A 13465-nucleotide genomic window follows, 5' to 3' on the forward strand; every position below is an offset into this window, starting at 1 on the left:
TTCAATCTATCACAATTTGTCATTTTATAAAACAAGATTGAAAACTATTTTATAATTTTGTGAGAGTATTTTATAAAATAAAATAAAATAAAAAAATAAAAATTCTATTATGTAAAAAAAAAAAAAATGCTTTATTTCCTCAAGTTCATCCACAACATAAATAGATGTGAGTTCTTGTGCACTATGATCTAATTAAAATAAGTTTTACCCTATAAAAAGTAGGAACCATATGCAAGGCAGGAGAGGATGAGTAGAAACAATAAATATCTATTTTTTAAATTATTCAATAATTAAATGAATGTATTATTTCTTATTAAGTTTTCAAATTACTATTTATTTATTATAAATTTTAGAAATTAATATTTCCATATAGGTTAACTTTGCATTTACTTATATATTTTTCATTTTTACTTAGATTCGGATTTTTATTTTTTATTATTATTTATGTCTATATACCTAACTATAAATAATAAATAAAATTTATCAAATGATTTACAGGAAAACATTTGCCACAATGACAACATTAACTACAAATGCAATTGCCAACATTCTTGCAGGCATGTCTATTTATGATCCTTCTTTACAGGTAACATGTGTAGAGTCCATAAAACAACGATATGCGAATGTGAAATATCGATTACACCTCTCTGATGGTGTACATACACATCCTTCTCTACTTCCTGACCAATTCAACAAGCTTGTTTTGGAGTATGCTTTAGTCAAAGGTTCCATCATTTGCTTGAGCGAATATACTTGCAAGAAGTTCCACAAATTCACGTATGCCCACAATTGCATACTATTATTTTTGAAGTTCTCATTTATTCATCTATATCTCCTTACTAAATTTAAATCTCCTTTCATTGCATGGCTATTGCAATTAATAGCTTGAAAATAATTTTAAATAATGCAAAAATAGTTGGAACACCAATTCCTCTTCTACAAGCTACCAAATTCATTCCATCAAGCAGCTCTCAAAACCCACCCGAATCTGATCCATCTGGAAAATGTTCCCTCCAACAATCTAGAAGGCCTACATATGAACAAACCTTGTCCCCTTTTACAATAATCCCCATCAAAACATTGAGCCCGTATCATAAGCAATGGTCAATTGAGGGTCCCATCCATGAATATAAAAATATTGGACGTGATGGGAAAGTTTTTGGCTTTGATTTTATTGACAATGTAGGAACTGAAATACACGTGACTTGTTTCAATGAACTTGTTGATGAGTTCTACCATGTTATTCAATCTGATAGTCTTTATGTGATCTTCAATGATCATGTTAAAGTTGCCAACACCAAATATAGTAGCTCCACAAACCCTTTTTAAATATTCCTCCACAACTCATCTACCATAATTACATCCACATCCATAGACTCTACCATACTAATGCATAGCTTTGATATAAATAGCATAGATTCATTGGAATCATTACCTATTAATCACCTTGTAGATGTCATTGGAATTCTTGTATCTATCTCTACAACATCAATCATATGCAAAAGAGATGACAGCGAAACAACAAAATGTATTGTTACAATCATAGACACCTCAAATTGTATTGTTGAAGTTACACTTTGGGCTCGTCATTGTCAGATTGAAGGTAACCAAAACTCTGAAATGTCCATAGAAACAACTCGCCCAACCCTTTTAATCAAATCTGCTTATATAATTTCCTAGCATGGAAAAGAAATTGACACCATATTTTCCACTACAATTGTAATCAATCCCAAAATATTGGAAGCGTCAACATTGCAAACATGGTATGCTACCAAAGAAATTGACCATCATTCCCTTTTATTGTCAAAGAGCCACCTTTCCTCCCACAACTTAAAAAATGTACAAGTTATTTCTTCTATAAAAAATAGAAGCATTTCTGAGGAGGAGAATGTGTGTGTAAAGGCCACTATCTCAAAACTCCACGTTGATAAATTTTACTACCTTTCTTGTCCTCATATTGTAGACAATAAAAAATACAACAAAAAAGTAATCCAGACTTCACCAAATACATTATGATGCCCGAAGTGTTCTATTGATCTCTTTGAATTTGATTTTAGCTATATGCTAAAAATCGACTTGCAAGATGAAACAGGTGAACTCATTAAAGTTATCGCATTTGAAGGACCAGACTTTGTTGGGTGTTGGCGCAAAAGATTTTCAACTTCTACTAGCAGAGCCTGATGGTGCTAAATAAATCTTAGACAATGTAATCAATTATCAGTTTCTACTTGATCTCAAAATCAAAATGATCCCATTTGGTGGGCACGAAACACAAAACATCATTATTACGGTTGTTAAGTTGCTTTAGCTTGATTGCATTTAAATCTTAGTACATGTGGAACTACAGTCATATATTGATTTGTACCTCAAAACATTTCTTACTTTTTGTTATGTACAAAGTTCTATTTCCATAACTTGTTATGTCCTAAGCTTATATATAATAGCTTGGCACCTATGTCCTTTCAAATTAGGTTTGCATATCTATGTAAATTGAATAAAGTTAGAATTCGATGTCTCATTTATAGGATTATTAACTTTATTAAGAAAATGAGTTTTCAACAAACCTCTCCTATGATCACTTTGTTATAAAATTGAAGTAAATTTTAGGAGAAAACATTAGCTCTCTTGCAAAATTTTAAATTGATAAGATTATGATTTGTAAGATCCATCTTAAGATAAACATAACATTGCTTCAAGTGGAAGAAATAGTTAGTTTATTTCTTTATAATTTTGCAAAGGATTTGGCATTAGTTCAAGAGAAACTAGAAGTAGATTGATAACAATTATTTATTAGGAGCCTTATTATTATTTACATTGGTTACATAGCAAGTATTTAAACTCTTTTCTAATCTTATGTATCAAGACATTTTGTGTTACTTGAATTATATGCCACATTGTATTGTCTCGTAAGTTTGGTTATAATAGTTGACCAAATTATTTAAAATTATGCATGCAGATTTTTTTGTAAAATAACACAAAAAATAATTCTAACAAATACCTAGATGCTTTCAATTCACATTATTTCATTCCTAATATATATACTATTTACATGATCATCATTTACAGATAGATCACATTCTCCTAATTCTCAAAGGAACTTCAAATGGAAGAACACAATGAAAAAGATGCAAGAAAAGCATGCTCGCCAAAATGAAATGCAACGCATACAGTACCATGCAAGAAAATATAGTATTAACAAAAGAAGATGAGAAAACCAACGCATCCTTCCTGATGAATCTTCCACATATGCATTCTCTTCATCTAACAATCCTTTTTGTCTACCATCACATCCACCTCAATTACAACAAATAATTGAGCCCAACCTTTTTGCCCAAATGCAACCTCCATCGCCTTTCTTTCAAAATTATTACATTGCTAGAAATAAATTTCGTTCAAAGTTGGATAGCCTCTCAAACATGTCAACATGTTTGGTTTGTATGGAAAGATATCTAGGCTTCAAAACTAAGAAATGTGATGGAATAACTACTTGTTAAAGATGCACATTAGAAAAAAAGGGTCATCGATTCTCAAAATGGAACAATATGGATCCTGATCAACAACCTATTTGTTTGCAAAGACTATCTCAAATTGAAGAGATGTTAAATGCAAGGGTTAGCCCAATACTTCAAGTTACTTATGCTAGGGGAGGGCAACTCAAATATAGTGGCCACACTATTTTTTTTCCTCAAGATATTACTACAATTGCATCCTACTTGCCAAGGCTTATACATGAATTGGATATAATAATAGTAAACAGGGAAAGCATTGGGCAACAAAAATATAAATTTTATGTTAGTAGAGATTGTTTTCATGAACCATTGAAATATAAGATAATCAATGACCCATATTATAAAGATGTAAAGTTAGATGAACTTGCATTAACATCTTTACCCATTGCCTCTACTGACATCTCATACCTTCTATATGCAACAACTTCAACCACTGATCCAAGAGATGCAGAGTTCACACAATCATATATTACAGAGGATGACACATTACAAGAGAACATAGAATCACAATCTTCATTTGTGACAAATATTCCACCTGCACTTAGAGACGCTGAAGAGGTGCGCTCTTTACTACAACTAGGGAAATGACAATCAATTCCTACTCTAAATTGGCCACCCATTTCTCCATCCCCCCTATATGAATACACCACTGAAGAATTATTTGCAATGTCATTTCCCACTTTGTTTCCAAAAGGAAGCACCATATTCAAACAACAACGCATCAAAGAAGTTAAGTTACACAAATATGCTCTACATCTTCTACGATACCATGATAATAGATTTGGGCAACACCCACGATTTAGATACTTCATACTAAACATACCGATGTGTCATCAAAGTTAAGCCACATCCTCTATTTTTGTGCAAAGACAACTAGATGATTCTCTACCAACAACGATTTCTGATCTACACCAAAGACTAAAGGACTTGCCTGATGACAAGCTTGCTGACCAACTCATGCGGTTTACCTCATCAATTCGTGGCACACGCTCGTTCTGGAACCAACATAGAGGAGAGCTCTCAGACATGGTTATTTAGATTGGTTGCCCAACACTATGCTTCACCCTCAGTGCAACAGATACAAAATGGCCAGACTTGCATAGTATCATGCCATCCAATGCACCTACAAATCCATATGCAACTTCTAGATGGAGGATACAAAATATAGTTCAAAACCCACACCTTACTGCAATATACATGCACCACAAATTTACAACATTTCGTAAAGAGGTCTTGGAAAAAATCCTTGGTGCAAAAGACTATTGGTATAGGTATAATTCTTAAACTATTGTAATCTTGTACTACAACACTTGTTACTTATATTACTCACTAAAAATTCCTTTCGCAAGTATGAGTGGCAACACAGAGTATCTGCACATATCCATGGTTTCATTTGGCTCCATGAAGCACCTGACTTTGAAAAATTACAATGAAATAACATTCAATCAGTACAAAATGCACTTGACTACATTGATAGATATGTCTCAACATGGAACCCAAAAACCATTGAATTAAGAAACATAATGATTCGCATATCTCCTATTGATGATCCTTGCTTGATGGACACAAGAATGATAATGACAACAGACCCTTTCACTGACTACAATGAATTGGAAAACTGTGTACAACACCACACAAAGTGCACCCTACAAACTTGTCTCAGGAAAAAAGGGACATCTCTTGTTTGTTGTTATAAAGCCCCTTGGAACATGCAAGACAAATCAATCCTCTCCAATGATGACAATGGCCAACCTAAACATACTCCTACAAGAAATGATGACCGCTTGAATCTTCACAACCCATCTATACTCTCTATTTGGAGGGCCAATGTAGATTGCCAACCTATTCTCTCAATAAATATAGTTCTAAATTATATCGCAAAATATGTAGCAAAAGTCAAACAAAAATCTGAAACATACCATGCTATGGTATCTCGCATTTCAACCAATTTTGAGCCTGACAAACCTGCCCCAATTGACTTTCAAAAAATGCTTACTGATACTCTTGTAGATCGAGACATTGGTGCTCAAGAGACTTGCCACCTTCTGTTAAAATTACCACTCTCCATATGTAGCAGGACATTTGTTTCTTTAAATGTAAACCGAAAAAACTTTCAACGTGTTTCAATCTCACCCACATCCACAACCACGTCCCCAAGTTATATAGATGCTTACATGGCACAACCTACACATCTAGAAACATTGTCACTTATTCAAGTCACTCAAAAGTGGACCTTCAAAGCATCTCGCAAACACAACCAATGGAAAGAACAATCCACACCAGCCATTGTTCAAGTAACTCCATGATTCACAAGCATCCCAACAAAAGATGACAAAAGCTTTCCAAGCATCCAATTGGACTGAACTACTACTATACCATCCATTTCGCAACATTCATAATGATATTGGTACGTCAAATGACCAAGTTATGGAAAAATGGGCAACTTTCTCTTGCTACTACCAACCATGGCATGTGTGGCACACACCTCTGCAACCAGATGAAGAAACTAATACTGCAAGTCCACCTATTTAGGAGGACTGCATGCAAGAAGATATACCTGATGAATGAAAAATCTTATCAAGTCTATATACAGGTCTCCCTATGCACATTGATGAAATTGACATGCTTGGTCGACATGGAATTGACCTCAACCATGATTGGGGAGAGGCTCATGTAAATCCACAAGAAGAAATAATAGCTACTACTTTCATAGACTCAAATTGGCCAAAATTTCAAGCTCCCTATGATCTCAATCAAAACAACTAACTTCACCTGTCTATTGAACAAAAAAAAGCATATGATATAGTTGTTTCACACCTATAAGCCATTACTTTGCAGCTGCTACTTAAGATAATTGTTCAAGGAACAAATGGAACTAGAAAGTCTCACTTGATTAAAAGAATCAAGATCGCATTGATGAGCTCAACATCAATTGGCCAATCACCACTACTATTTCTTGCACCAACAGGTATCACAACATTCAACATACAATCATCAACGATTCATTCTGCCTTGAGAATACCAATAAAAGAAATGGCCCCTTTACAAGGAGAAACGCTAGCAACATTCCAAGAGAGCATGTACTTCATTCGATACATTCTAATAGATGAAATGAGTTTCATTGGCCCAAAGCTACTACAACAAATTGACAATAGATTGCGTGAAGCATTCCCAAGCCAAAATCATATCCCATTTGGAGGATGATCAATCATGCTATTCAGTGACTTAGGGCAACTACCACCAGTCAAAGATATCCCTATGTATGCTTCAACTTCTTATGGGGGAATACTGTGGCTTTCTTTCACAACAGTTATAACTTTAAACAAAATATATCATCAAATTGGAGACGATCCAACACAAATTAGTTTTCCTGCCCTTCTCTCAAATTTACGAAATGCAGAGCCTACAATTGTAAATTGGCAACTTCTAATGTCACGATCAAGCTCCTCACTCACAACTGAAGAGAAATCTCATTTCTCATCCTCCATACATCTATTTGCAATGAATGAAATTGTATCTTCACATATGTGTGTTGTTATCTTTAGCAATGCCAATAGCATTATCCATAGCAGAACAACTTAGGGGATCAACATGCTCAAATCCAGAAGAAGAAGAACTTGAATCTAACATACTCCTATGTATTGGCCAAAAGGTTATGTTATGTTCAAATTTGTGGGTGGAAACGTGGCTTGTAAATGGTGCACTTGGAAAAGTCAAAGCAATTGTATATAGACATGGAGAAAGGCCACCTCAACTTCCATTATTTGTTGTTGTTCACTTCAAAAATTACAAAGGACCAATGTGGGATCACAATCAACCAAAAAATGTTCCTATAACCCCTGCGAGTCGTGGTGTTCGCCGTCAAATACCACTAAAAATGGCATGGGCATTAACTATACACAAATCACAGGGGCTCACACTCCAACGAGCAACAATCGACATCGGCAACATTGATCATCAAGGATTGACATTCATAGCTATCTCAAGAGTTCATGAACTCACAAGTCTCCGCATACACCCCACCTTCACATTCGAAAGATATTCATGCATGCAAACCAACCCATATGTTGCTTGTCAAAAACAAGAGGAGGAGCGATTGCTAGCATTATCAAATACTAGTTCTACAAACACAAGTTAAAAGATCTCCAGGTTTGTTCACTCAAGAACTTGTTTCCGTAACTTTAAAATGTATACATTAAAACCATACTTTTTAAACTTGCAAAGTATTCAACAAATACTTCCTTTAATTTTGTTTGAATTACTAAATCTACAAATATTTGATAATCAATGTTAAACAAACAAGCATGTAACAAAAGTTGTACAATATTCAAATTCTAATTATATCTCTTTTCCATATTCTACAGGTACAAATTATACAAAAGGATAATTGAACACTTATTCGTAATACTATTCTATTATTACTACAAGTGAAAAGATCTCCAGGTTTGTTCAATACATCACTTGTTTTTGTATCTTTATAATGTATACATTAAATCTAGACTTTTTCAACTTACAAACAATTCAACAAATAGTTCTTTTAAAAAAATATTAATTACTAAATCTACAAATATTCAATAATCAATGTTAAACAATCAAGCATGTAACAAAAGTTCTACAATTTTTGACTTTCTAGTTATATCTTGTTTTCATACTCTACAGGTACAAGTTTTACAATACGATAATTTCCCTTGTTCGTAACACCATCGTATTATTAGTTACTTCCAATTCAAAAGAGTGCGCAAAAATAATTTGTACAAATAAAAGAATATTAGAGTGTTAATTGCATATATTGTTCAACATCCAAAACTAACTTAAATACAATATCAAAGATACCCTGTGCCTACCATTGCACATTAAGGTGCGATTACTAGTTAATTTTTTGACTTATAATTGGATGTTTGATTTTTTGGTGGGGTTTATTATATATTTTTTTTCCCAAAAATATTTGTGATTTTTTACAGGTTTTTTAATGACTCCAGTGGGCATTTGTGGCAGTTTTAATATTTGTGTCATTCATTAAAAAAAACTACACAGTGCGTTCATTGCTTCTGCAATTTTGTTGCATTCTCATTTGGCAGGGGTGAAAGATTTAAGGAAGCAGAACATTTTGTTTGCGAAAAGTTTCCTAAGAATCCAGGTATGATTTGTCAGCAATTCTTAGTTGCAGAAAGCTACCATTATTTCTCTGTTTTTGTTAGTAAAAAATTTCATTATTTGTTTTTTTTAATTAAAATCCCTATTTTTTTATTGCTCAACTTCATGGTTATTACTAATGTGGGTATTTTCCTGAATCGTTGATTATTGCCTGAGACGTTCATTTATTTATTTGTTCACTGACAGGGGTTTTAGAGAACAGTATCTAGACTTTTTTGCAGGAGCTTTGTTTACTGTGACTTAATTTGAAGAATTTTCATTTTCAATACTTTTGGCTCTATGGCCAATGCATAGGCTAAGGCTACTGATATCCTTCTGCACAGACACTTTGTCCTCAATGTCGTCCCTGTGTTGAGAAAAAATCTCCTTATAAAATCATAGATTTCTCGCTTGAAACGAAGCAGAAGAGGAGAAATGTTTTTTTTTTTTTTTATATTCCGTGTCCACAAAATTCGCCACAACAATGGCAGGAATTTGAGTGGTTTATGTAATGCATATGAATTTTTTTATCCAGCAAATCAACATCAGATTGGACAGTTTTGTTGTCCACTTGCATTAGGGATCTTTATGAATTTTAAGCCACGATTAAGAGGAATTTTTTAAGTCTGCACACCACTACAGGCTGGTCTTGTTACCCATCAACTACTCTTTGATCCCAACAAACAATTTCGAGGGGCAAACCATCCTCCCACCAAGTCAGCCATTCGCCTATCAAATATTTGTAGGGAAAATTCTATAATCCTATGCAATTTGACCCTTCCATTGGTGTGCACTTAATAGGTTAAAGCTCGGGACTCTTTTTTGCAAATGTAGATAGAAATCTGCATAATACCAATTCCATTCTTATTTCCCTGCAACTGGTAGGGGTTTCACCTTCAAGGCTGTTTGCGCAGTTGCAACAAATAACTCAGACAAAATTTGTGTGTATATTACAACCATTGCATTTCATGGCAGTTACAAAACCTGGGCATGCTCCATATTTTCCGTTTGCATAATAGTATTACAGTATCAGCATGGCCTGTAGCCTTCTTACATTGCCTACTGGTGCATTAGGCCTATCCTATGCATTCCCTATTTATTTTTCAGATTCATTTTGTACTGACATTTTGCATTTCTAATTGAATTTGAGGTCTTGTATTGAATATTGAATGAAGTATTCTTTAAATGAAACCCGTGTGAATTTGATAGGGATAATAGCTATCCTTGTTGAATGGAATCATATGATTATAAATTTATAAATTTAAGCAGAATACAAGGACACTAGGGCTCATTTAGATTGAAGTTGTGTAATTATTTTGCAAGTGTGTATGATAAAAAAATCACAATGGAGTAAAGTGGATTCCTGAACCTTCCTCTTTTTCCTTTTACCTTTTTCCATTTGGCTAAAACTTGAGTGAGCATACATCTGGCTTTACCATCCATGGAGTTTGATAGGGATATTCAGTATTTTAATAGTTTTATTATGCAACGCTTTTTGAATGGATTCGGGGGCATATAAATTTTAGTAGAATATAGGGAAATTGGGGTTCAATTTCCTTGAAGTTGTGTTATTTTTTTTTTCTTTATTATTAGACAAGTGGGTTAGGTAAGAAACACCCAATAGAGAAAAATGGATTCCCAAACTCAGCTTTTCTTCTTTTTATTTCAAGCATTGTGAATTTTTCCATTCTTAGTAAAGGATAATATTGTGATATGAATTGACAATATAAATGTGTTTTCGTCTTGCAGGGTATCCTTTGCACAACACAGTCTTACAAATTTCACATGCTTACTGCTCAAGGTAAGTAACTATTTCTTAAAGTTGTTTCTTTTGATTTGTTCTTCAAACATATATGACCAAAATATTAGGCTTTGGTTTTTTTTCATCTAGCCTAGGTAATAATTCACTGAGATAGAGTTTATTCATTTGTAAATCCTAGAGTTCTTGTATTCTGTAAGAGAGAGAGATTGTTGAACAAGTGTAGTGTAATTCTTTTAATTTTAATAAAGAAATAGATACAGTTTTTAAAGTGATATCTGAATAATAGTAAATTTCTCTATGTCTTTTGAAATTACCTTAAGGTCATATCTTTGCTTCTACCAGTGTTGATAAGTTAGAGAGATGTAGCTTTCCATGCTAATTTGATAGGTGATGTGACACTTCTGAGGTATCAATAACAGTACACAATAGTTTTCTCCCTCAAAGATAGTTCAATATTAATGTGAAGCTCTTCAACATTTAAAGTTGTCTGAAGACAATAACAATACACAATGGTTTGCTCATTCAAAGATAGTTTAATATTAATGTGAAGCTCTTCAACATTTAAAGATGCTTGAAGACAATTGTAGGCTTCAGATAGCTCATCTTGTAGTGTACTCTAGTTCACTTCATGTCATGTTGCTTTCTTTGCCAAGTTAATTGGTTTAGATAAGAAACATTTTCTTATTTATCTTTTAGCTTTTGCTACGATTTTCACCAATTGAATGATTTCATTCAATCAAGAGCATTAGCATAATTTTAATGTTCTTTTCCAAATAAAAGATAAGATATTACATAGTTGTTAGACCATGTATCCCAAATTAGATTTCTAGGAAAAAATGGTTTTCCTCCTTTGTAAGCATCGAAATCACCTTAAGGTTCCATACACAATAGAACACTGACTAGTTGTACGTGTTGGTAGTATACATTTATTAGTTATACTTTTTATTTCTATGGCATTTGTATATAAATGTTGTCCCAAAAAATTGCAGCTCATTACTTATACTTTTTATATCTACGAGATCCCTGTATAAATGTTCTTTGCAGCTATGTGCACATTCTCATGCTAGATTTCCCTAGTAACTATTCTTACTTATTATAGGACCAGCAACCATTTAGAGAAATTCATGGGACATATTTAAAGTACCTATTTGATGGTCTACAGTCCATTGCTATTACTAGTTTAACCAAAAACCAAAAAAATTAATAGAAAAGAAGTTATTGTGATTTTTCTATTGTTTTTGAAATGAAACCATGTGGTATTGATTTATGAGATTATTCAAGTCTTATGGCACTGTTTAAAAACTGCATCATTGATTTAGATTTTAAAGATAAATGCAATGTTCATGTCTACAACCTATTGCTCATGTTTTTAATCTTAGCAACTATGCTTTGAAATTTAGTGTAAAAAATCCTTAACATTTAGGGGAACAAATGAAATCTAAGCAGTAAGCATTATTGATGTTCATGCCTATAATATAGTCTAGTTATTGTGATATATCTATTGCTTTTGAAATGAAATCAAATGGTATTGATTTATGAGATTATTGAAATCTTATGGTATTATTTGAAAAGTTCATAGTTAGCCAAATGAATCAGCACAACAACTTGTCATAGCTATATGTTCCTCTATAGAACTGAAAGTTTGGCAAATAAATGCTTTTTAGAAACACTTTTTTTTTTTTCAAAAATTCTGATTTTGATGCGGATTAACAATGTGATTGTGGTTTTGTCTTGCAAAGTATCTTTTGCATGGGACAATCTTCTAGCTTCGACATGCTTGCTGCTCAAGGTTAGTAATGAATTCTTAAAGTTGCTCCTTGTTCAGTTCTTCAAACATAAACTGCTTTCCTCTTTGTCTATATTCGATATTTCTAAGTGGGCACCACTATAGATAAAAATCTTCTTAGTCTAAGTAAGTAATCGAGTAAAATGGTTATAAACACTAGTTCAAACAAACAAAATACATCAGAAAACCCAATTACAGTAGAAACATACAAATCACATGACCAACCACTTATGATATCAATTGACGAGGCTCTAGACAAGGTAAATTGTTTACGAACTGACTCATTCAACTACATAGTTGGTGATTGCTCATTTGACACAGTCCATGGTTTGCTCCATTGTAAATATACACCTAATGAACTACGTAATGGTCTTATAGATCATTTCTTACATTGTCTTCACAATGGTTGTCCTGCAGCATTGAGCTCTTTTGAACATGAATTACATCCAACAATATTTTATGATTTGCATAATATACATGATAAAAATATATATCTATGTGGAATGAGACTTTCAGCAACAAAAATCAATGCCAACGGTGAAGTTGGACTTTGGGGTGACATATTTTGTGTGCAATGGTTAGCACACTGGTTAAATATACCCATATTCATTTGGTCTCTGAGATGCAAAAAAACATATTTGCATTTCAATAGAGATGCACGCCATCCTACAATATTAATTCTTTTCCATGATACAAATCCAACTACTGGATATTATGAACCTATCTTTTCAAGGATAAGCACATACAATTGCCTTCAAAGCATGTAATCACAATTGTCTATTGCATGTTACAAATAAGATAATGTGTGGAGTACAGTTGCAAATGCATTTGATACACTTGGACTTTGCTGACTTGCTACATCTGTTACTCCATGTGGTGAAAGCATGTTTGCTATTATTGCTTTCCTAACTGAAGAATGATTTGATGCAATTGCTTTACGATTGTATATGGCCCAATATTTAGCCAATGCATTGAAAGTGCAAAACAAATTTGCATTGGCATGTGTTGACATGTATGAGAAACCTACTATAACAAAGAACAATTGTCTATTGCAATTGCAATCACTCATTTCTAAGATTGGAATACCATATGCAGAAAGCAAACTTGAAGGTTCTGAATTTTGTTTGTTATAGCTTTCACACATATTTCATGCAACTATATACGTATGGCAAGCAACTGAACAACCCAAAGATAAGGTATATTGCAATTGCACATAACAGAAAAAAAATATAAACTTGATTTGCTTTCAACACAACTCACGTCATTGTCATTATG

General features: G+C 33.2%; 1 protein-coding gene across 8 annotated transcripts in view; it reads left to right on the forward strand.

Annotated features, from left to right (window-relative positions):
• The window catches only part of LOC131062391 (ABC transporter I family member 1), a 91044-nt gene that overhangs the window by 25716 nt on the left and 51863 nt on the right, over positions 1–13465 (forward strand). For 2 of the 8 annotated variants that reach the window (XR_009358463.1, XM_059209033.1), the window contains 3 exons: positions 8544–8646; positions 10392–10443; positions 12144–12193. Coding sequence is in view for 2 of the 8 variants with exons in the window: in XM_059209036.1 (XP_059065019.1) it covers positions 8544–8646; positions 10392–10443; positions 12142–12170 (184 nt within the window). In the remaining 6 variants the exon portion in view is untranslated. Of the gene's footprint in view, positions 1–8470; positions 8647–10391; positions 10444–12141; positions 12194–13465 lie in introns of all 8 variants that reach the window. The other 6 variants (XR_009358464.1, XM_059209035.1, XM_059209036.1 and 3 more) reach the window with 5 other exon arrangements.

The sequence above is a fragment of the Cryptomeria japonica genome, chromosome 7 (assembly GCF_030272615.1).
Source record: "Cryptomeria japonica chromosome 7, Sugi_1.0, whole genome shotgun sequence".
NCBI classification, from domain to species: Eukaryota; Viridiplantae; Streptophyta; class Pinopsida; order Cupressales; family Cupressaceae; genus Cryptomeria; species Cryptomeria japonica.